The 24,186-nt window shown below is 42.8% G+C and overlaps 1 protein-coding gene across 1 annotated transcript in view; it reads left to right on the top strand.

The window, feature by feature from the left end:
* GGACT (gamma-glutamylamine cyclotransferase) overlaps positions 1-23,115 on the top strand; it is a 29,532-nt gene extending 6,417 nt beyond the window's left edge. Inside the window, exon 2 of the mRNA XM_082337972.1 lies at positions 21,989-23,115. Coding sequence (XP_082194098.1) covers positions 22,006-22,482 — 477 coding nt within the window. The 5' untranslated portion in view covers positions 21,989-22,005 and the 3' untranslated portion in view covers positions 22,483-23,115. The remainder of the gene's footprint in view (positions 1-21,988) is intronic.
* The last annotated feature ends 1,071 nt before the right edge of the window (positions 23,116-24,186 follow it).

Raw genomic sequence — 24,186 nt, 5'->3', positions numbered from 1 at the left:
TCCATGCTGCTAGGGACCAGCCTTCTGTTTGTCCTTCTGCGTAACTCCTGCCTCCCTTTTGTGTTGACGTTCTTCTGGCCTACAGTTTTTATTTATTCTCCTGTGCTCAAGGGGTTATGGGGCTGTACACCGGTGAAACATTGAATGAGTGCCAGAATACACTCTTGTCTGGATTCGCCCGACTCGGCTCACCTGGACCGAGAGGACGTTGTTCTACAGTGAGGCAGCCGGTTCTTGTCAGGGTTTCGGTCTGAGGAAACATGGGAATCCTTTACGGGTTTTGTGAAAAGATCATGGAAAAGGAAGAGAAATGTAAGGAGGCTGGAGAAAGGGATTAGTAACATAAGCATCCATAGTAACAAGTTGAAGAGAAAATTATTGGATTCAGATTTTTTTATCGTTGAGGTCAGATATATGCTGGCAATAGGACTTGTTCAGAGATGAACTGTTATCAGAATATATGGGTGGAAAAATTGGAGGCAACCAAAGAAAGGAGTTTTAAGCAATAGCAGTTGGGAACAGATAATCAGATGAGAGATTAAAAAAAAAAAAATTACTTGCTATGTTGTCAGCTGAGATGTGATGATCTTGGATTTATAGACGGAAGAAGGATATAGGCATTACGTTTCCATATTTCCCTGAGTGCATGGCTGTGCAGGTGCTCAAGGGAGATCGTGGTTTGAAGAACAACTTAAGCCCAAACTTACTCTGGGCAAAGGAAGAACTCTAAAGAGGGTGCGACAACCCTACAGAGATTAGAAAAGTGAGGGGGAAAGACTACTAGAGATTACTACATAGAAAATGTAACCTTGGAGTGAATATCAGTATTTAAATATGTTTGAGAGTGTATATCAATTGCTATTGATTTTCTTTGAGGCTATGGTTTAGTGAAGCCAACAGAACTTAGATTTTCTGTAAATTGAGTAAACCAGAATCTGAGCTCAGTGTTGCATAATGTTTCCACTGGAAGGGGATGGAGTATAGCACGGGGATGGAGTGTGGCAACGTGTACTCTGAAGTAGTGCTTTAAAACTACATCACTTTGCACAACGCTAAGTACTGCTTTGTCTTGTGTTGCCTGTGAGGTGTGAAGGTACTGTTTGGTAAGTATTAACATTTGGATGTGCGCGTAGGAGAATAACTAAATCAAATTTAGATGGGATTGCACGGAGCTAAGCCCGCACTACATTAGGAAAATGTATAAATAACTGAGAAACTATATGAATGAGAGAAATGTTTTGATGCAATTTATGGAGTGGAGCCCCAGGCTTAATTTTGCCTTAGCAGAAAATTACGTAGGGAATAAATCCCAGCAGGACACTTAGCGTACACATACGCGTTTCACACATCAAACCACTAACCTGCTCCAAGGCTGCGGTGCTTGCTGTGGTGTAGTTCAAATATACCGGCTATGAAAACTTTCAGAATATGAATCCAGCCACAGGCCAAATCTTACTAGAGCTTTCTGAACCTCATTTCAAACATGAAAAGTAACACAAAGTTATATGCTTAGGAACTTTGTCTGGTTGGGAAGAGTGTCTTTGGGGAAGGTGATAGGAAGGGCTCAGAAAGAAGAATCTCTGCCTTCTGTGGACTCTGTAGATAGAAACCTGTTCTCTTAACTGTTATCTCTAACAGGAGTCAAATTCAAGAGAGAAGGAGCATAAAAGAAAATCAACCTTTAAGAGATTCAAATTATATTTGATGTTAATGATTTCTTTCTTTTGACTAAACTATGCTAAGGCAGCAGGCCTGATTTACTGATTATGGTTCCAGACATAATAAATTTCTCAGTAATGTGATTATTTATGTAATTATATGAAGCTTTAGGAAACCTGTTTAACAGAAACAAAACATCTTGGAGAAGACAAACAGGTGCAGTCAAGAGAGAAAAGAGGTTGTTGGTGTTTTTTCATCTTTCTAGTATGGGGCTTCTTAATGAGATATACTGGTTGGCTGTTTTTTCCTCTTCCTTCTATTCTTGTTTATATTTACCTTTATTTATCTTGTCGAAATATCAAGAAATTTACGTCAAAATATATCTGGATCCATCTGCTCATCTAGTCTGTTCTTTTACTGCTAGTAGTTATTATATCTTTTAATTAAGTATGCTTAATGACAGTTTACTACATTAATGGGTGACATCAAGTATCTGTAATTTTGTACATGATGAAATTACTAATGCAGGGGAGTTTTTTTCTAATTTCTATATATCAAAACAATGATTTAATCTCTTTAATTTGTCAAATTGTAGTCTATATGTCTTATCTGTACCTTCTGTTTCATTGTTGGTTTAGGTAAAAACTTAACTAGGCTCTATAATTTAGGAGAGGCATATTATTATCACAATCATATTATGAATACAGGAAATGTTTGTTCATTGTCACGGTGATCCATTTCAGTTTTGGATCTTGTTAATTATAGTTATTCTTTTGATAGAAGAACTTTGTGCTCTAAATCTTATGACAGACTTCAAAAATTGTGAAGTCCATGACTTGACCTTTCAATTCTAGGTTCATCAAATATGTTTTAAATTTTATTTTGGTTTTTCTCGTTGACCATCAACGTTGATGTAACCTGATTTTAAGCAGGGTCTGCAGAGTGGTGCAGCAGACACTTGACCTGGTAGGTTTGATACTAGAAGGAAGGAGCAGATAATATTGCCTTTAGGATAATCTGCCTTTTATGACCCTGCCGAATCAGGTAATTTGGTTGCACATCTGAGAGGTCAAAAATGAATCTATTGGGCTGATTTTTGAGATTGTATATGGGATGGATTATTTCTTTGACATTCTCCCCACCCCTCTGGTTCTCTGTGCTAGCCCACTAAACCCATCAGCCCAACTACATTATCAGCTGGATTTTTACTTTAGGTAGTAGTGATGCTTTGGGAGTGTGTTTAGGGAAAAGTGTTAGGAAATATTTTCAGTGACAGTGGAGCGGACAGTCTTAAGATTAGTGATTTTATCTCATAGCAGGAATAAACTCCACGGTAATCTTGTACTTTTGCAATCTGTAAAAGCGCCGCAGTATTAACAGCATGCACAAATTTAGTATTTACTTAGACAGCTTTTCTTGGATCCCGACTGATTATTTCTGGGCTGTGGGCAGCACTGCTGCAGATACAACTTTTGTAGCAGGTTGTCTGAGCTACAACAGTATAATCACTTAACTGTCTTTCTAAGAAACTTGTAGTAGTTTACATTGTTCTTTTTGGTAAAACCTGTGGCATTGCTCTGGATTATACCCATATGCATGTGTAACAATTTACTTGTGAATCTCCAGTGAGATCACAGCCGAAAACAGTCTGTGAACAAATGTGTGTGCAAGATTGTTTCCTGTATGTCTAGAAAAATAGTGGTATATCTTATCTGCAGTTGCCACATTGACAGCTTGGAGGAAAATTGCATTAGGCTATGGGATTTTCAGTTATTCTGTATCGAAGTGATTTATCTCACCAGCTTGCTATCAATAGGACAAATAAAATAAAGCATATGCCTATAAACAACATATAATTACATTTTTAAAATCTCTAATAAATGGCAATTATTTCAGCACTTCTTGTGATTAAAATGTCTCATATCTGTGATCTGAAAACAGCGTTTGAGAAGAAAAATAGACAAAATGGAGAGAAGGCTTGTTTTTTAGATTTGGATTTCTAGCTGCTTTTACATACGGTTTGTAAAACGGGATGGCTGCCTTGCAAACCCTGAAGGGCACAAGCCTGTGTAGCTTTCTACCTGAGAAGCAGAAGCTTCAGAGAGGCAATGATAGCAGTGAGCTGTGGAGCTGTTGTTGAGGCTGCGATGGTGCAGTCCTGGGTCGTTCTCGCACGTTGCTTTCTTTCAGTGCTTTTATCGGCCAGAGACGTGCAGCTGGCCTGGCACTGCTCTGCCTTTGAGCCAGCCGTACCTCGTGTGTGCCAGACCCAACCAAACCCAGCTTCACAACTAACAACAGTCTTTGACTGTGCCATCTCCTAGAAAGTAGAAAAATGAGATTCATGTCCTCTGCGCCAAGGGCTCTAACCCACATCTCTTAGGAGCATTTGGTCTTGCTGCAACTTGGCCTTTTGAAGCTGGCTCACAGTGCAGAAAGCAATGCAAGATTCGTGGGGTCAGAGAGCATTCAGTGTAGTACCTTGGGATTATATCTCTCAGTGTATTTGGGAGGCGCCATGTGGAGCGGCAATGGGTGGGAATCCAGCATTTCATTCTCTCTTTTCAGGGTTATTGCTATTTGGGGAAAAGAACTCCAAAATAAGTAACTACATAATTCACCATCTATAAACAGGTAGGAAGTGAGATCTAGAAACCTCTTCTTGAGGTAGCGGGGATCTGATGACTGGACCACAGAATCAGTCTTTTGCAGTCTCCATGAGTCTATCATTGCTTTCCATGCATAGCGTATGAATCAAACTGCCTTTTATTTTTACGTTTTAAAAGACAACTAAGAGATTGTCTCATCCAGTCCCTTGGCAAGAGGCAAGTTTGGCAGTAGTAGTTTTATTTCTGATAGAGATTTGACTGACTTGCTGTTGAGGGTAGTCAGCAGTGAAGGATTTCCAGCCTTCCTGGAGGGTCTAGGCTCTTCCTAGGCACTGTGCTCACCAGCAGATGGTTAGTCTTTCCTAATGTCCATCTTTGAAATTTAAGCTCATTGGGTCCTCTGTCCAAGTAGATGCGGAAAGAAGCTTACTGTCTCTCTTTTTCTACTGCAGTATGCTTTCATATACTTAAAGGTATTTTTACCCTGTTTTCTCTAAAATAAGAGACAGTAGTCTCTTTTTTTTTTTCTTTTTTTTCTTTTTTTCCTCTATAGGTTGTGGTTTCTTGACCTATGATTGCGCTCTCTCATCCTTCTGTCCACCTGATCACATTTCTCTACAGGTACGGTTGCTCAAAGCTGGACATGCTACCTAATTTGTGACCAGATCGGAGCAGGAGATTATGTTCACATATCTTAGTAGTGATGCACTTGTTTGTACGTAAACGTTAGGATTTTTTTTTCCAAGAGTACCACATTGTTGCTTCATATTGAGTTCATGATCATTATAACTGCCAAATCTCTTTCTGCAGAACTGCTGCTATGCTAATCTTTCCCCAGATTTTCTTTATGCAGTTGATTATTTCTGGCTAATCTTAGAACTCCGCACTGGCCTTGCTTGAATGGCTGCTGTTGGGGGGGGGCTTGCAACTGTCTCGTTAGCCTTGCACACAGCCTTTTGCACTGTGGCATTACCTGCATCTTTCACATCTTTGAGTATTTTCATTACCGGTATTTCCCTGCTGCTGGAATGAATATAACAAATTTTGTACGTATGGCCAGTTTGAGACGAACCTCTGATAAATATTAGTCTTTCTAAACAGTGTTTTACCTAAAGACCAGCAGTTCTTGTTAAATCATGTTTTTCTAGCTTGCTTGTGGGAATATCATGAGCAACAGTGTTAAAAGTTTTACCAAGGTCAAGATAAATAACTAGTATAGATCAAGATAGATGATTGCTTTTCAGCATCGGCACATCCTACCAGCTGTAGAGCTAGGAAATTACCTCTGCGTATTCTAAATATTAGTGTTTTATTACTAGAAAGTCTGCATCCTTCTTTCTTCCATAGGAACTGACATTGGAAATAGTGGGAGTCTACATCTAAGTGGTGTCTCCTAGGTCTGTCCTAGCAGTCTTCTCCTGATCAGCCTTGCCCAGGCAGTTTGGGCGGCTCAGCCTCTCCTGCTGAGCGCAGGTCAGGCAGGAGATGTCAGGCTGCTCTGCTGAGCAGCTCTAGACAAACCTTTTTGACCCATGTATTACTTCGCCAGTTGTACTTCTGCTCCTGTTCATGTCAAGTTTAAGCACGTTCTGATTCAGTGACCGCTGAATGCTTGTATCTTTTGGGAGAAAATGGGAGAAAGGGGTCCTTTAAGACCTGGGTTTGTTTGGTTTTTTTCCCCTTTTCAAAAGGGATGAGGGGCTAGGGAGTCCTAAAATAATTGACACGTTGTTTTACAGAAAACTTCTGCTGTGTGTTTTATTTTTGTGTTGTTGGGGTTTTCTTGTTCTGAGATGCTGAAGAAGCTGGAGAGAACAAGCAGTGGTGTTATACTAAATAAATCATGCATGTAAAACCTGTCTAACTCCATTAGCCAACCAGACTTAGGTAGTCTCTTTTAAAAATCATTTGTTTATGTTAACATCTGTTTAAATCAAGCAATTGGGAGAAAAGCTCCTTTTTATTAATGACTCAGCATTCTTCTTCTCAAGCTTCAGCTTTTTTTCTGCTTCCCATTACTTTTTTTCCATATATGGGGTTTATATGGGGTTATGGTACCTGATAGCAGTATTCAAGGTTGCGTTGCTTGCCTGTCTTCCTTTCAGGTGATTTGATCTTCTATCATCAGAAAGCTGGCCCCACGAGTCAGTTGAGGCCTAGTAAGTGCCTTGCTGGAGCACAAGGATCTACTCCAAACATTGTCTACGGATCCTAGATGTGCGTTCACCTGAAAATAATTCCTGTATCAGTGTTAGCCTTTTTGTTCTAGCTTTAAAATCCACAGTGGTTGGACTAAAACCTGAAAAACCCTTACCTATAGAAGTCCCTATATCTTACTGAAAAAATATTGAAAGACAGTATGACTTTTGGAAAGTCTGCTGTAGAAAACTCATGTAATTAGTGGAAGGGAAGTGTCAGTCTGAATATGTCTTTACAAAATGAATTACAAATATCTTGACCACATCTTCGTCTGTTTTCCAATTCTGAAGTCTCTCAAGAATTGCATTCATTTGGTACAATACAGTATTTTCCATCTTCCTTGTATAACAAGCTTATGACTCTTCTTTCAAAAGTTCAGGCTCCTTTCACTAATGTATTTGAAAAGCTATATTTAAAAAAAAAAAAAAAAAAAAAAAAAAAAAAACCACACCAAACATTGCACAACTTAAATCTTATACCAGTTGGTCTAACTGCGTGCCATAATTCTGTTTGGGTTTTGAAATAAGCATAAAAAACTGAGATCTCATGCCCATTATGTAAAGTTTAAAGCAAATAAATACATGTGCTTTCTCATTATTTTATTGAAATACGGGGTCACCAATTCTGACTCTCTTTGCATTTTCCATGAATTTGTCAATTTTTTATCGGCTCTGTCTTGCTGATAGAGTGGAAGGAAGGAGAGACTGAGATTAATTAAATCTTCTTTGCTAGTTATTTTTTTATTTATTATCTTGGAGATCCAAGGAGCTCCAAACAATAATCAATAAAAATCACTCCTCTCTGTCTCTTTTCAGTGGAACCGTCATAATAACCAATTAATAAAACCCCAGACTAGACAGAAAAGTAGTGATTAGCCAGTACAAAAATTGATTGCAATTAGCTCAATTCTGGTGTAGCAGAAGTCACCAGTTAAAGGCTTTTTGCAAAACAGGTGTAGGATTTAGCTTGCTCAAAATATGGGGATACAGCAGGATTTTCACTTTGCTTCAGGCCTTTTCTGACCTTGACTAAGGGATGAAGGCTTTTAGACACTGTGAGTTTCATTTTTAAAATGACCTGTCATGGTCAGTTAATTGATAGTGTATCATTTAACCACAAAAATTGTCTATTTGCATCGCTTCCCATAATTTTCTATGGTTCCACTTCTTTTGAAGTATTACTGTCCTAAAATCAAAGCACACACACACAACTGCAGAGCATTTTAGAAATATACAGCGTTATTCTGGTGACACCAGGTGTTGAAAGTAAAAAATGTAATGCATTATGTATTCAGAAGCATGCCTTTATTAATTGATAGTTATTGTGGAGTAAAAAGTGAACTGGTGAAGGTTCGCCATTTGATAATAATTTGAGTTATCTATTTTAAAAGAAATGTTCACATGTTGAAAATCAGAAGTGATTTGTTCATCACCTGTCTTTTTAAGCCATATCAAAAAGACAAAATTAAATTCTTGTATGGTCTCTCTTTTTCCTCTGTCTTAAGTAATATGCTGTTTCTTGATTTACATCTAGTTTAGCTCTCTAATTAATTATATTATTTAATTTTTCTTTAGTTAATTAGCATCAGTAAGTGATGATTTGCTTAAGGAATGCAGAAGTAAAATTAATTGATATTTCCTAATGTCCCTAGGTACTGTCTGTCAAATCTGGGACAAATGGTGTTCAGAATAATAACATATTCCTGTATTTGGGGATTGGGAATTACCAGAGACTGCTGTACTACACGATATTTGGGCAGGGGGAGTGGCATTAGGAGGGCAGTGATTGATTTGTTCAAGAGCTGAAATGTAACTTTCTACTGCCAAGTTGGACTAAGCAGTTATTTAATAATGTTTAGTGCATTTTCAACATTGTATGGATAATGTTTATCTTTAAAATTTTCAGTTAACATCATCTTAAGTCCAAAAATATGATACTTGATTAATCTGTAAAATCATCCCTTCTTATTTCAGCTTTGTATTGTGAAATGTATTTGATGTGAGGGTGTACAAGTGTTCACCCAGAACTACCTCTTGAAACTCCCAGGCCGTAGTTGCTACGAGCCAAGACCTTTCAGTGGAAGCAGTCTGTTTTTAAAAGCATGGTGCTGACTTCTCTGTGATATTTAGTGAAGGCTCTTCTCCTTAGTTGTGGCATAAAAAGAAATCATAAATGGTGGTTATAAATTTACTGTAAATTAGGAAGAAAGTTGCTAACAAGAACAACAGTTGGGTTTATATCATATACCAGTTTGTGCTGAGGTGTGTGTTGAAAATGTCTGTTGATCCCAATGGAAGAAGAAGGTTTTCACTTAGAAGGATAGAGAAGTCTTAGAACTTGCTCTTCCTGTCCTACTCATCCTGTTCAGTGACTCTGAAATTGGAAAAAGTAGAGTATAAGGAAGTAAATTGGAGGATACTCTGCCTATTACTGGGTATTTGGGACCTGTTTGGGAAGGTGGGATCCCAATAAAGCAGAGAAATAAAATAAAACCCATTGCAGCAGGTATGATCTGTTTTCTCATTTCCAGAGCAAACCCTGAAAAAGGATGAATATAGCGTTTCCATTGTCACTTCTGCCTCATGTCCCACGGTAAAGGCAGTGGATGCTAGTTTGGCAGTTGCCTTTTTCATGCTGAAATCTGTGCCTCCCCTTTGGTCTGCTCTCTTGATTACTAATGTAGCCACTTTAGCCATTTTCTCATAATTTTGCCCTATGTTTGGGGTGTGTGAGGAGGCTGTTGTGGGGAGATATTAAAGCTAGTCAGAGGATATGCTAATTTATACTTGAGGCTTAATCACCTTTTCTTGGGATCTGCTCCAGTCCTAAATTGGCTACATCTTAAGATCTAGCTTGAGGCATTCAGAACACTTTATATTGTAATATTGCCTTGTCTGCCCTCCGTGCCTCTTTTCCCAACACAAAGTCTAGACTGATGGATAGGAGTATATAGAGTAGTTGGACACTCTTCTAGATATTTGAATGCCTTAAGGTATGTGAGTTTGCTCTGATGTGCACCCAAAGTAACTTTGAAGACTTACGTCCCTAGAATGCTGTTTTTTATCAAAAAAAGAAATGCTTTTTCAGCTACTCTATATGCTGTCGTGATGCAGGAACGTATTGCAGATGGAAGCCACCTGGTCTGTAGAAGTAAAATCCTTCACAAAATTTCTTGGCACTGGAAAATATGAAACTTTTAGGCACACAGGACTACTTTCAAATCATTAAATACAGACATCCGTAACTGCACAAAAAGAAGTAATAGATGCTTGCCCTAAGATAATGCAACTCACACAACTGTAAAAAGAATAACAGTATTTGCAAGTCTAGGCCATTCCATCTCTATTTTTAACGCTGTAAAATAGAATAATCAAGGAAATGAACAACTTTCCTATCTGTGCACTTGATGAACCTTTCATTGATATTTCTCAGTACAGATGAAGTCACTTCTCTTGCGATCTGTCTAAATGAGATTTCACTGGTACCTTTTGTGATGTCTCCAGTGTTTCCTTGAAATACTTGTTCCAGCTGTGCTGCCCTCTTACAACCATCTCATCTTGGTGGCTGGCACAGGTGTCTCTTGTAGCTGATGAGGACGGTGTCCTGTGCTGGTATTTACTTCCAACATCCATGTGAAGAGGGCAATCTCTGAATGGGAATGGTTGGAAAATGAGCATGTGAATTTCTGAGGACTGCAAAACATACATGATTCTTCTTGAGTATTATTTTCTCCTGGCCTACAACTTGGCTTCATTTGCTTGTCATTGTGTGATCGACAAAAATATACAAGTGTTTCCTTTTATGACAACGTCACCCATCTAGTTGACCAAGGGAAGCTAATAGATGTGGTAGGTTTGGATTTTAGCAAAGCTTTTGATACTGTCTCTCACCGTATCCTTCTGGACAAAATGTCCAGCGCACAGCTAGGCAAGTCCCTGATACATTGGGTGAGCAATTGGCTGATGGGTCAGGCTGAAAGTGTTATAGTAAATGCGGTTACATCAGGCTGGCAGCCAGTCACCAGTGGGGTTCCCCAGGGCTCAATTTTAGGGCCAGTGCTCTTTAATGTTTTTATAAATTATCTGGCCGCAGAAATCAAATGTACATTAAGTTTGCTGATGATACTAAACGAGGAGGAGCTGTGGAATCCCTTGAGGGTAGAGATGCCTTACAGAGGGACCTGGATAGACTAAAGAGCTAGGCAATCACCAACCATAAGAATTTAACAAGAGCAAGATTGCTGGATTCTCCACCTGGGACAGGGTAATCCTGGTTATACATACAAATTGGGGGACAAGAGGCTGGTGAGCAGCCCTGTGGAAAAAGATCTGGGGGTTTGGGTTGATGGCAAGTTGAGTATGAGTGAACAGTGTGCCCTGGCAGCCAAAAGGGCCAACAATGTCCTGGGGTGCATCAAGCACAGCGTACCTAGCCGGTCGAGGGAGGTGATTGTCCCACTCTACACCACACTGGTGTGGCCCCACCGTAAGTATTGTGTGCAGTTTTGGGCACCTCAGTATAAGAAGGACATCAAACTATTAGAGTGTGTCCAGAGGAGGGTGACTGAGATGGTGAACGGCCTCAAGGGCAAGACTTACGAGGAGCAGCTGAGGTCACTGGGTTTGTTCAGCTTGGAGAAGCAGTCTACAACTTCCTCAAGGTGGGCAGCGGAGGGGGGAAGTGCTGATCTCGGGTATCCAAACAAGGGCAACAAAGCTGGTGAAGGGTCTAAAGAACAAGTCCTCTGAGATGTGGCTGAGGGAACTGGAATTGTTTAGTCTGGAGAAAAGGAGGCTCACAGGAGACCTTACTGCTCTCTTACAACTACCTGAAAGGAGGTTGTAGCAAGGTGGGGGTCGGTCTCTTCCAAGTAGCAAGTGATGGCACAAGAGGAAATGGCCTCAAGTTGTAGCAGGGGAGGTTTAGATTGGATATTAGGAAAAATTTCTTCACCAAAAGGGTTATCAAGCATTGGAACAGGCTCCCCAGGGAGGTGGTCATGGCACCAAGCCTGTCAGAGTTCAAGGAGTGTCTGGACAATGCTCTTACTCATATGGTTTAGTTTTAGGTAGCCCTGCGAGGAACAGGGAGTTGGACTTGATGATTCTTATGGGTCCCTTCCAACTTGACATAGTCTATGATTTCTTCAAGTGATGAGTCCCCAGAAGTTCTTGTCAGTGGTCCCAAAGTATACGTTTCTGCACCTTGTATCATTAAAAGCCATCTTAATTCAATTATACAGTTCATGGGCCATCTAATATGTCTGTCGCATGAACGAGTCCTCCTTAGGATGCATCACACATGGATGTGGTAGACACACGACTACTTGCTGTAGCAAGACCGGTAATAAAATAACATTGATTCCTGAGGACTATGACCAGTAACTTATGTCTGTGCTTATTACTCCTTATTTTAATATAGTCCATTATAATCTTCCCTTAACTAACTCCTTATTCATATACAGTTCTTCCCTATGACTTGGTCTGGAGATATTTTCACTGCATATTAAATAAAGTATTTTACCTGCCTCCAAGTCCGTTGCATTACCCTTGTCAAAGGAGGTTGTTTTAATGACATTGGTCTGGCTTATTTGCATTCGGAACCACATTGCATATTATTTCCCTTCTCATTTACTTCCAGTACTTGATTCTGTTCTTCTTCCTTTATCAAGTTAGTAACAGAAATTCCTTCTCAAAGGTCACTGAAAAGAGACTGCACAGCATGTATAAGGCTATTTTCATTTATATAAATATTTTATTTGTAAATAATTCTGTCTCATATAAATGCCTGTATAACTCAGATGAATATTATATAATGTTTTCCTGTTACGGCCAGACCTCTGGTTTAAGATGCCTTTCATTAAGGCTTCCTTCCAGGGATCCTGGACACTGCCAAGGAGACCTTCAATTAGAGTAAATTCTGCATGCCATCATAGAACTAAAATAGCTTTTTTTGCAGTTGCAAATGTATATCTAAGTAGAGATAGGGAATTATTTCCATCACTATTTCTTGTGAGACTCTTGTGGCTCCAGGAGATTTAAGGGCTTGCGTAGCTGGTTTTTCTTGTTCTTCAGTAAATATAGACCTGTGTTAAATTTTGCATCAGACTACAGAACCTGTTTCTGCATCAGAGACCAAACCACTCCTTACCTGAAGGTAAACATTTCATTCAACACATCGTTACAGGACACAAACAAACAATTTGGGACTTTCTTGTCTTCTTGCTTATCTTTGACTCTACCAGGCAGGAGGATATTTGAGATTCTGCTCAGTATGTCTTCTGGATCTGAAAGCAATTACTCCAGTGCCTTGCTGAGTGCCATTTCAGGCTTTTTTGGATGCCCCCGGAATATGTATTTGTTTCTTCTGTGCAGAAGATAGCAGGCCAGTAACTGTATTTACTTTAAGATCAGGATGCTTTCCCAGTTGATGAAGAAGATGAGGTATGTTTCAGATGTCGTTGCAGGACTTTTCAACTCTTTCTTGGAGAACAAAAATCAAGACCAAGATAGTTGAACTCACTCATTAATTTTCTTCTCATGATGATCTGATCTGTGACTTTTTATATTTTCTATAGTAAACTCAGCACTAATTTCTAAGCAGAAGTGAGATGCCTCAGTGGGACTCAAGTAGTTATATACATCTGTTCATGGTTCTCTGTAGTTTTGATTTGGTGTTCTGTTTTGGTTTCTATTTTCTTACCTGTTATTCTATTAGAAAATGATAGAAGAGGTTTGCTGCAGAGAAACGGATTGGGTTTTTATTTTTGACTTGCACTGAGCTGCAAGGTGAAATTCACTTTAAAAAAAAGAAAAAGTCTTTTTATTAAATAAAACTACCTAAACTACCTGCATAGCTTATCAAAGTAAGACTTGCATACACATTTAATTAATTAGTCAAATAAATTAACTGCAGTTAGTGAATTAGAATAGAATCATTTAGGTTGGAAAAGACCTTTAAGATCATCGAGTCCAACCGTTAACCTGTCACTGCCAAGTCCACCACTAAACCATGTCCCTAAGCACCACGTCTACCCGTCTTTTAAATACCTCCAGGGATGGAGACTCAACCACTTCCCTGGGCAGCCTGTTGAGCTGATTTGGTTTGTTACCAGTACTTCACATGTTAAATACTATGCTTTTCCACAAATTTGATTCATAGACTGAAAGGATGGTACAAGCCTCCCTTCTAAAAAAAAAAAAAAAAAAACCCAAAAAAACCAGTTTCTTAGCTTTAAAAAGACAGACCTGAATAAATTAAATAAAGTAGAGGGAAAATATTTCTGTGTATCACAGAAAGATCTGTTGAAATTTTTTCATCTTTTCACATTTTCCACTGTTTGTCCAATGGCTGTCTCCAGACCAGCAGTTTGAGTTGCTTCAGAGCTGTAGCCACAAATCAGTAATTCTATAATTTTCCTTTATTATTATATGAATACTCCACTTTTCCTTTTGTGCACCCTGAGTAACCTCAGCTGCCGTCCTCCAAACGTCAAGAAGGGCCTCTTCTTCCACTGCTACCTAGTGGCCTATGTACAAATAAAAAAAGCATTCACGTTACTATATCTTCTGTAAGTATAGATATACCTTATTATCCACTACTCCTTCCAAGCCTCACAAAATTTGTATGACCCTGCTTCTGAGCGAACCTGTTGGCCATTGCCCTACGCCATCCGTGCCCTTCCTGGTAGAATATTTAAAATATTGTTTGTGTTTAAATCTGGCAGTTCCTCCAGTACAGCTGGTTTTAATCTTCCTCTCTCCTTTTCCATGGGCCACTAACACTTTACAAGCAAAGCACAGCTCTATGTAGAAGGTCCTTGTGTGTATATGTGGATGCTGTAAATGTGTATAAATTACCTTTCCTTGGCCCTCGAAAGCAGCCTGTAGTTCCCCAAGGCATCGCAAGCTGAAAAACGGTCTGGGGTTTTCCGATGCTTCGTTTCTGCCACATTGGTCAAAGCTTTGTGTTTCAGTAGCTGGTCCACGCAGGGGTAGGTGGGTGGTTTCTGGAGGAAAAACAGTGCAGTGTCATGTGACACCGTTCCCAGATTTATACCTGGATTTTCTGCTTGGCTCAGTTAGCAGAGCAGATTTTGTTCCCTGAACGTCTGCACTTTCATTCGGTTTTTAGCGAGGTTTGAGGAGCATCGTGTTGCAGCGACCCCTCTGCACGGTGCTGCGAGGCTCTGGCACCTCGGCTCATCCCCGTGAGCCATGCTGCCGCCGCCCGCGGAGCCGCTGTCCAGAGCGGCCTCCCGCCATTCGATCGGGACGCCCGGCTGCCGTCTCGCCCGGCCGGCCGCACGGCAAGGCCTGAGAGGCACCGCCGGGCGCGCGCGGGGATGCCGGGTCTCGCCTGGGCAGAGCGCATCTCGCCAGCAGCCCCGTGCCGTGGCACCTCCGCGCCGGCCGGAGCAGAGGCATAAGATGGCCTCCAGAGCCACGGGCTCCTGCCGGCAGGAGGCTCCTGTTGCTGAACGGTGGGCTTTTATTTAACATCTCCTTTCCAGGCTCAGTCGCGCTCCCAAGGGACGAGGGGCCAGTGCTGTGCCATGACCTGGGCACCTTTCCCCTCCTTACAGAGCATCGTTGTGCAGCCGTTCCCCGTTTCCCTTGTGGAAAGGCACCTCACGATCTCGCACAGACCTCATCTTTTCTCTCTGCCCCTTCTCTCTCACCATCTTTTCAGCGTAGAAAAATATGTTCCCATGCCTAGGTACTCAAAAGTGTTTGCCGTGTTTCACAGGCCGGGATGCTCTTCTCAGTCCAAAACAGTGAACTGACCGCTCCGGGTATTGGCATGTAAATCAGTGTGCTGACCTTGCGGGGAACCCTTCCAAGCTGCAGGCTGTGTCCTGAGTTTCAGGATGTCGGCGGTTTGAAACCCTGGGCTATGCTCTGCATGTCAATGACGGAAACCACTTCAAATTCACAGTAGCGTCCGAAACGGTACCGGCAGCAGGGCTGGCATAGCAGGGCTGCCCAACCAAAGGTTGTTTTCTACTTTTTTCCTGTAACAGCGATCTGGTGCTTAAAGTTAATGCTCCATTTTGTTGTTTTGTTTTGTTTTTTTTTTTTTCTTTCATGTAGATATAAGAGTATAAGCATCTGTACTAAAGGTGCAAAGATGAGACATTTCTAGGTATGTCATTTAAATTAATTGTCGTGTACTTGAAACAGCATCTTAAGGACCCTCCATGCTGAGTGGGATTTTGAGAAGCCATCTAGTCTGCTACCTTTCCCTAAAGCAAGATTAACTATAGCATCCATGATAGTTTGGACAAATACTTATTTTTCAAGAGTTCCAGTTTTCAAGGCTTTGACACTGTTGGGTTCTCAGTAAAAGCTTCACACCCCGGTTGCCACTTGAGAATAAGATCCTTGAGGTATCGTTGCGTTCTTCCAAAACATCAGTCCGCGGCTCAATAGCAGTCAAAAAGGCTTTGGAGGAAAAGGAGTGTGAACAGAACAGGAGATGTGATTTATCTCTCTGTATAAATCCATGGTTTATCTGTTCTTGGATATTTCAGTTCTGGTTTTCCTCTCTCTCAAAGGCTCTCAAGCCTTTTCGTGGTGACTTGTTATGGTTGTTCTCATGCCCTGTCTTCTGTTCTTTCTTACAATTAGAAAGCTGTTCCTATCCATGTTAATTATTCAGTGCAGAAATTTTGGCTGGCTGTGTGTTCATGTATGCAGAGAACCAGTTGTGTCTTCTATAAAACCATTACCTGTGTTTGTAGGTGATTATGCCCCATCTCGTCAACTCCTCTGTAATCTCCTGCTTGTTCAGTCTGTGCCCCAAAAAAACAGTCCTGGACTCAGTGCTCTGCCCTGAGCTCTTTCCAACTACCTTTGTAGTCCACAAGTTTCTGAATTGTTGCAGCAACAACATGATACAATATTCTGTCTGAAGCTCATACAATAATACTTACTGTTATTACTTAATATTAGGACAAACCAGCCAATACTTAATAATACTGATATTCTCTTGGGGGGACAACTCCCCCCCCCCCCCCGGCCCTGACTCAATTTGTCCACATGCATTGACTTTCCATTTTCTTCATCCTCCTTGTCTTGTCCTCCCAATGTGCTGGCAATCGCCTCCTGTCTCTGCACTGTCTAGAAATTCAGTCTGTTCATCAGTCTTAACGGTGTGCCCAGCATGTTTCTGCACTGCATCCCCAGCACCTTTTTTGCATGTGGTGATTTTATCTGATTGATTGTCACTTGGAGGCCTCTGTAGCTGCTCCTGACAGTCGCTTTGGGAATGAAACTCTTTCTGGTAGTAGTAAAAATTAATCTAATGACATTTCTCTATGCAGTAGAGCTGAAAGTGATTTGAAGCGGTTTCAAACAGGCAAAAGGCAAACGTTTGCTGTGGTGGCGGATAGGCGCGAGGCACGTGAGCAGCGCTCTGACTGATGCTTGTCCGAAGGGAAGGCATCCTCGCTCTGCCTCCTGGTGAGAAACACCTCCAAGGTACTCCAGCTTAAACACGGGCGTATTTGTTGGGTTTGGGATGCAAACTATCCAAAAGTGAAATGAAAAATATCTGCAAAAAATAGGTTAAGTAAGTGGCACTTCAGGTAGTGCCCGGTAGCGTCCAGCGCGGCACTGGTTTCTCTAATACTCTTGTTTGTTTTCACAAACCAGCAGCTCGCCATTTCTGAGCGGACGACTGCTGCGAGGAGACCGTAACCTCTTGATTTCAAAGGAGCCGTCGTTTCGCTGGTGCCTCTGTGGTTAATGTAAGAAAGGTGTCTTGCCATAAACTTTTTCCGAGGTATTCAGCAAGGTTGGAGAAGGGGTCGGACCAGGCAGGAAGCCCTTGTCTGTGCTATAAAGAAAATAGCAAGCAACAAAATGAAAGCATCAAAGGACCAACAGGATGCGGTCCCAGGAGTCCTCTCTGGCATGTTAGTCCTTCTTGAAAGTTAGCATTGAGTAAAGAGTGACCTTAAAACTCGCTTCATTCAAACAGACTGGGCTCAAGTTTAAAGTTCAAGGCATTTTGTTTTTTCACCTGTTTCCTACAGTTTTAAGAAACTTCTGAAGAATTAATGTGTAACTATATCTGGTCACTGAGCCAACACGGAGAATTTTTCTCAAGGGAAAATAATGTTACTGCATGGAGGGAGAGAAATGGATACTTTCTGAGTTGGGAGAAAAAGTTTCAACAAAATAAAACCAAAACCCCTGCTACTGGGATTGCAGACAGCCCTGGAGCCGGCATAGCGCACATGTTATTTCTTATTTTATTTTGAAAAGAAGCTGGTAGGATCCAATAATTGTCTGAATCGTGGTAAAAGGATGTTTATTGTTGAGGCTGCCGCTGCTGGGGAAGCGAGGGCTTGTTTGGGGCACAGCCTGGGAGCAGAGAAAGAGCCTGGTTGCAGCAGTTCAGCTTCATCCGCAAGCGCGTGTCGCCTGAGCCAGCGACTGCCCCGTGGCCACCCATCCCGCTCTCGCCGCGCTGGAGCTGTTGGGCCCCGAGAGGGAAAACCAAAGCCCTGACCCGAAACTCTGTCAGGAGGCAAGGGCAGACGTGGATAACGGCGATGCAGCCCTACCGCTGCTAACGCCAAGCGGCAACCCGGGCTGCTGGCCGGCGCTGGTTACGAGCCGCTTTTATTTTCACCCAACAGCATCTTCTACCTGCGTGATCCTGAAATAGTTAGTTACTTTATTTTCTGGTCTTTGCATCTCGTGTACTGAAGCAACTAGCAATTGATCCTGCCAGTGGTTCGGCAGGTTTTCTTTCATAGCTAAAAGAAATAGTTTGAAGAGATGACATACAGATTTCACTCGCGTTTCCCCATGCCATTAAATTTTAATGATCCTGGCATGAATATTTCATGAAAGTACCTTCTGAAGGCGTTTGTTTTGTCCTGGCAGCTAATACTCAGTATAGAGTCTGGGGGATTTTGTTGTTTGGTTTTTGGTGGGTTTTCTTTTCCCCTTGGGTGGTAAGAAGTGTCAAACTGGATTAAGTGAGAAAAGGCAACTTCTTGTTGGTGATTCAGCAAAGGGATGCCCTCTGTAACGCTCTTCAGCTGCTTAGTGGAAGTCTGTGAAATGACCCTCGAATAAAATTCTGCTCTTTACTCTCCTGCCACAAGGTGGCTAAAAATGTTTTGAAAGCCCCCGATATGCGAGTGCTAGAAATGATGCGAATGCATCTCACAGCCTTTCTGCAACACAACACACACAGTGCACAGGAGATCAGATTTACTGCACAGAAGGTTGTACACGTCTTACTTATATGGAGCGACGTTCAGAAAATGTTTTTACCAAATTTATTTCAATCACTCCTCAGCCGGGGTTGTCTGGGCTGGGCTTTGGTGGGTTTTTTTAACAGAAGGCGAAGCCATTGCGCCCAGCCCATCCCGCGTGAGCGGCAGGGCCGCTGTGGACCGCAGCGGCGTGATGGGTCGCTCAGCGGCCACCTGCCCGCGAAGCCACGGCTCTGCCAGTACGTCAGCCTCACGGCTCCACGCAAACGGTGGCTCAAACTTCAGACTCCCGCTCCATCTCTGTTTGCGCTGCTGAATCCAGCTACTCGAATGCTAAATCAGAAACACCTATCTAAACCTGGGTTAGCAAGGTTTGTTCTTGTTGTTGAATTTTGTGGGCCCTGCACTAGGATGACAGATGGGTTGCTATAAATCAGTAATGTTTCGGAGTACCCGGCTGCTGCGCCATCAGAAACGCTTACTTCGGTTTCACCAGTTTCAGGAGGGGAAACGTTCTTCCCTGCAAACTTTTGGGAAGCTTATCTCCAGCTGTACAGTAGGGATAGAGCTTTTGTTCCATGGAAATGAAGCGTATCTTTTTCTTACAGATGCACCACTTGCTATTGAGCTTTTTATGTGCGTTTTAGGTTTCCCTTTTTATTTTTTAACTTATTAACTCTGACAAGTAACCTCTTGGTTGTGAACAATTTAATTCACAATTCATTTTTCTGATTCAAAGTGAACACGAATGCCCTAATCCCCTAATGGGAATTAATTGCATGTTTCAGTGCTTAACTCTGATCCTTTCTCAATCCCCACTGCGCCAAGTTTCTTCCTGAAGGATCTGTGTTTGTTATTCAAAACACAATCTGAAAGGTAATGATTTTTCTTATAAAAGGGAGTCAGACCGACTGAATATTAAAGCTCTTTTTATTGTGAGGGAATGAGCTGCATCCAAAAAAACTCGTTTATGTCATGAAGCATAAATTATGCTGAAGTATATCTGATAAAATACAGGGGGGGGGGGGATCGGTGTCATCTTTTTTTTCCAGAAGTGGAAGCTGTTTGCTAGTAAATAAAGGCACACACCATTTTTGGTTGGAAAACTGTGTTCCGTTACAGAGAAAAACTGTTCAGTTCACCAAGGGGGAAAGTTCTTTGCTACTGATTATTTGAAATGACACTCCTCTTGGCCAGCACCGTAGCCCTTTGGATAACTGACCTGATGGAACAGTCTACTAAAATAAGAGCAAATAGCAGAAAATATATTAAATTTCTACTTCCTCTCTGCTTTTTAAAGACTTTTCAAACTTGAAATACATTGTTTAATGACCTTCCTTCCAGAAGGAGCTGCACTTACTTGCTCCTCTGCTGCTGGGTGCCCAGCGCGTAGGTGCCGGAGGGCCGTGGTGGGTGTTGGAGAGGCAGGTGCTGCCAGTCGTGACCGAGGGCAAAACCATCAAACAGTGCAGAACTGCTTCTGCCCCACAGAAATGATGGGGGATGAACGGGGCACAGCATGAAAAATAACCCAAGAACTACGAAGGTATCTTCCCCCCACACCTTTCAGTAAAGCCAGCCTTTTGTCTCATTTAAACCAATTCTGAGTGGTTTATGCTCACAGATAAATGTTGAACATCATCATTCAGGGTCTGTTTTCAAGAGAGGGCCGGCCCATCTGCAAATCGGCTGCTTCAGGGAGAGGTGGCTTAGCGCTCCTGGGTGCCTGGGGAAGACGGGAGCGCGGCATTACCTGGCCTTTCTGCCAGCAGCCCTCCCTTCCAGTGTTGTTAGCGCTGGAATGCCCCCTCCGCCCACCCCCAAGGCAAATAACCTTCCCTTGGACTGGAAGGTGAAGGTGCTTGTGAAGAGCACAGCGTCTGGCCTCGCCAGCTCTGAGGGAGGTTGGTCACCTCAGATCTATCAGCCGCTCCGAGGAGAGCCGGCGTCGTTCCCCTCCCCTGAAGGAGCAGGGCAGTCGTGTCCTGGCACACCGCACCCACTCGCTTGGGATGTGGTTGCCACAGGCCACCCCGCTCCCCGCCCCGAGCCGCAGCTTGTGCTTCAGCATTTGTCAGTCAGTCAGCAAGCAGGACCTCGGCACTGGGCTTACCGAAAAGCCTTCGGCGTGTCCGTGAAATGACTCACGGCCAGGTTAAACTTGCCCTGCTGCCGTGCCAGTGTGCCTCATTTTGCTTGTAAGGTCTGGCATGAAAGCCTTTTCATCCCTCTTCGTGACAGACAGGTCCTCTGTTTGTCTCGGTGATGTCCCAGTTTGTAGGTAGTTTGCTTGCTGCAGCTATGAGCATCGTGCTGCTTGCTTACTTTTCTTGTCCCTTTTTTTTTCATTAAGACTCTGACCAAGCTGGTGTTACTATTTGAAAAAATACCATCGAATACGTGCAACTGCAGCGCAATGGGACCAGAAGTTTGACTGCATTAATTTGCTTTCAGATAATTAATGCTGCTGTGCTTTATTTTACCACAAAACAAGAAGGCACCCAAACTTCCAAACTGCAACTGGGCTCTTCTGTCACTGGGTAAAATGGTGTTTCTCAAATACTGAGTGCTGCCATGGTGAAAGGGGAACGTGAGCAGAAGAGGGAGGGAAGCGCACGCTTCCCCAGGGTGCGTTGGACCGGACCCGGAGTTGGCCACGCTGGGTTTCCCAGGGAGTGTGTGACCAAGTCCCTCAGTTCAGGATTTAAAAAACACCACCACACCCCAACAAGGGAAAACAAACCAAACTGTGGCTTTGCTCCTGCACGTTTTGATAAGTAGGTTTGACGTGGGCTAATTGAACCATAAATGCAGTGGCACAGCATAGGAAGATGGCTGCTTAGCTGAACTGAACCGTGATTTGCTTTGGGTTTTGTTTGTTTTTTTTTTTTTCTCCTCATAAAGGATGTGCTAAGTGGAGCTTGCTTCCATCACTGGGATGGCTCCTATAATGGTGGGGGGGCGGAATTAAGAAAGGCTCGGCGCTTTTCCTGAGGCTCAGGGATGTGTTGGCTGATGTTGTGGATTCCTTAGAGAAACAATGGGATGTAATTTGATTACAGCAAAGAACTGCGAGGGTGACTTTCTCCTGGTGTCTGTTTTTCATTGTTACAGTTTTTGACTGAAAAGTTTAAAGAGACGGTTCAATTTAGTATGATATTTAAACGCGGTGTAGGACTACGAGACCTGAAGAGTCTTGGGCGTACAGCGCGTCTTGGCGTGGGTGCGGTTCTCCAGAGCGTCGGGCAGAGCAGCCACGTGGGTAACGTACGCCTCTGTCTTTCAGCTGCTTTTGCAGGTACGATGGCCCGCGTCTTCGTCTACGGCACGCTTAAGAAGGGCCAGCCCAACTACAAGCACATGATCAACACGGCCAAGGGGCTAGCGAAATTCCAAGGAAGGGGCCGCACGGTGGAGAAGTACCCGCTGGTGATTGCGGGAAAGTACAACATTCCTTACATGCTGAACATCCCGGGAACAGGACACCACGTTGCTGGGGAGATTTACTCGGTCGATGACCAGATGCTGCAGTTCCTGGATGAGTTCGAAGGCTGCCCAGACATGTACCAGCGCACCCTGATGAGAATCGAGGTGGTGGAGTGGGAAGGGAAGGGCAGCGGCGCGGGCGAGGCGCGGGCAGCTGCCGACGGCGTCGTGGAGTGCTTCGTGTACAGCACCATGACGTACCCGCCCGAGTGGGTCGGCCTCCCCTACCATGACAGTTACGACTCCTCAGGGAAACACGGCCTCTCCTACGTCCTACGCGAAAGCCGGGATTAGAAACGGGAGAGAACGCAGCCCGGCCGAAGATGTAGTACTAAGCACGTGTCGATGGGTAACCTTTCCGGGAACGCTGTAATACCTTGCTATTAAAACACAGGATCTCTTGTAACCTTCCCAGCCCGGGAGCCTTGGCGCTAGTGTTGAAGTCTCGTAGGCCCAGAGATGGGGGCTCCTCCCCGGGTAGTCAGCGTCCTCCTCGCCCCCGCTAACCTGCTGCGAGTAACTGGGTTTGCATGAGCTGTAAAATAACTGTATCTGTGCACGTCGGGTTTGGGGTCTCGCTCTTTTCTCCACCCCCCTCTTTGCCTCAGGGCATGACTGAGGTCAGTGAAAGGCAGAGGAACAGACTAATTTTCTCTTTTACCTGAATTGACAAATTCGCTTGTGTAGTTCTCCAAGGCGGGTGGAATAACGATGATACTATGGCACTAATAGTTGAAACTGATTAAAAAAAATCATGTCTGCAAACAAAGTAAAGCACAACTCACGTTTAATATTGACTTGTAATGGTGTTTAGTAGGTTACTGAATGTAAACAGGGAGAGGTGGCCATATAGATACTATGCGCTTCAAGACAAATACGAAATTGCTGGAGAAATAGAGAAAATTTAAAGACTATTCTTACTCTGTATTGTAATGTCTTCCTGAACTGGAAAGGGGTATTTTTAAAACATGTTTAGTTTTATAAGGTACTGTGAAGAAATATTAAAAGAGTATAAGAAAATTACATTTAAAATAATATTTTTAATTTAGCATTCTAAGCACTTTAGGCACCACTTCAGTTCACCAAGTGACTGTAGGATCTGGGTGGACATGGGGGGTAGTGGTGGTGTTGGGGACCAGGAACAGCAACGCTGCTTGCAGCTGCCCCCCACGCCACGGCGGGTGCGGCTGTTGCGAGCGCTTACTGTCAAGGTGACTTTTTGCCAAGCACTTTAATGCAGAATGTGCAACCATATGCAAACTGAATTTCCTATTGGGGGAAAGATGTTTATATACATTATAAAAAATATCCAAAGGACCTGTATTGTGATTATTGCAACATTTAAACTGGAAAAAAAAAAAAAAAAAGATGGAAAGAAGACTACTGTCCCCCTGATCATCCAACTGTGCTGGCTTCTGTACAATCTGGGAACATCGTGGCTTTCTGTTGTTACGCTCCTGCGTCTTGTATTTTCCTTCAGCTGCAGTGTTTGGTACACATAGGTTGTACAGCACACAAAGCTGCCAAAGGGATGTGAGCAGGGAATGCATGCCATGCAGGGAGCCAAAGTACGATTAAATGTACTAAGGCCGGAGGAGATCTGGGGTAGGGAATCAGCCCAGGGATCCAGGGTAAGGAATCGGCCTAAACTTTATCAGTAGTAGGCACTGCTGCATCTCATTTAGAAAAACAGACAGAAAGCTTGTGTTGCTGCAGTAAGCAAATTAAGAAATTTTGAAGTAGAATACTTGTGTCTCTTTAAGATACTTGTTTTTTGTTTAGGGCAACCTGCAGAAGCTGAACTGTGCTCCTTTTGGAAGGGGCAAGATGGCATTAAGGAGATTTGTAGGAAGATCTGCAGGGTGTCTGCCTCAGTTTCTCCAACTCCAAAAGCATTAATTTTCCTGGATTGGATACTACCCAAACACTCTCCTTACTCATTTTGATGGTTTTTGCAAACTAATTAACAAAGCAGATCCCTGTAATACATTATTCCTT

The sequence above is a fragment of the Platalea leucorodia genome (genome assembly GCF_965183815.1).
Source record: "Platalea leucorodia genome assembly, chromosome: 2".
Taxonomy (NCBI): domain Eukaryota; kingdom Metazoa; phylum Chordata; class Aves; order Pelecaniformes; family Threskiornithidae; genus Platalea; species Platalea leucorodia.
The sequence above is the reverse complement of the archived record's forward strand: the minus strand, read 5'-3'. Positions and strand labels throughout refer to the sequence as shown.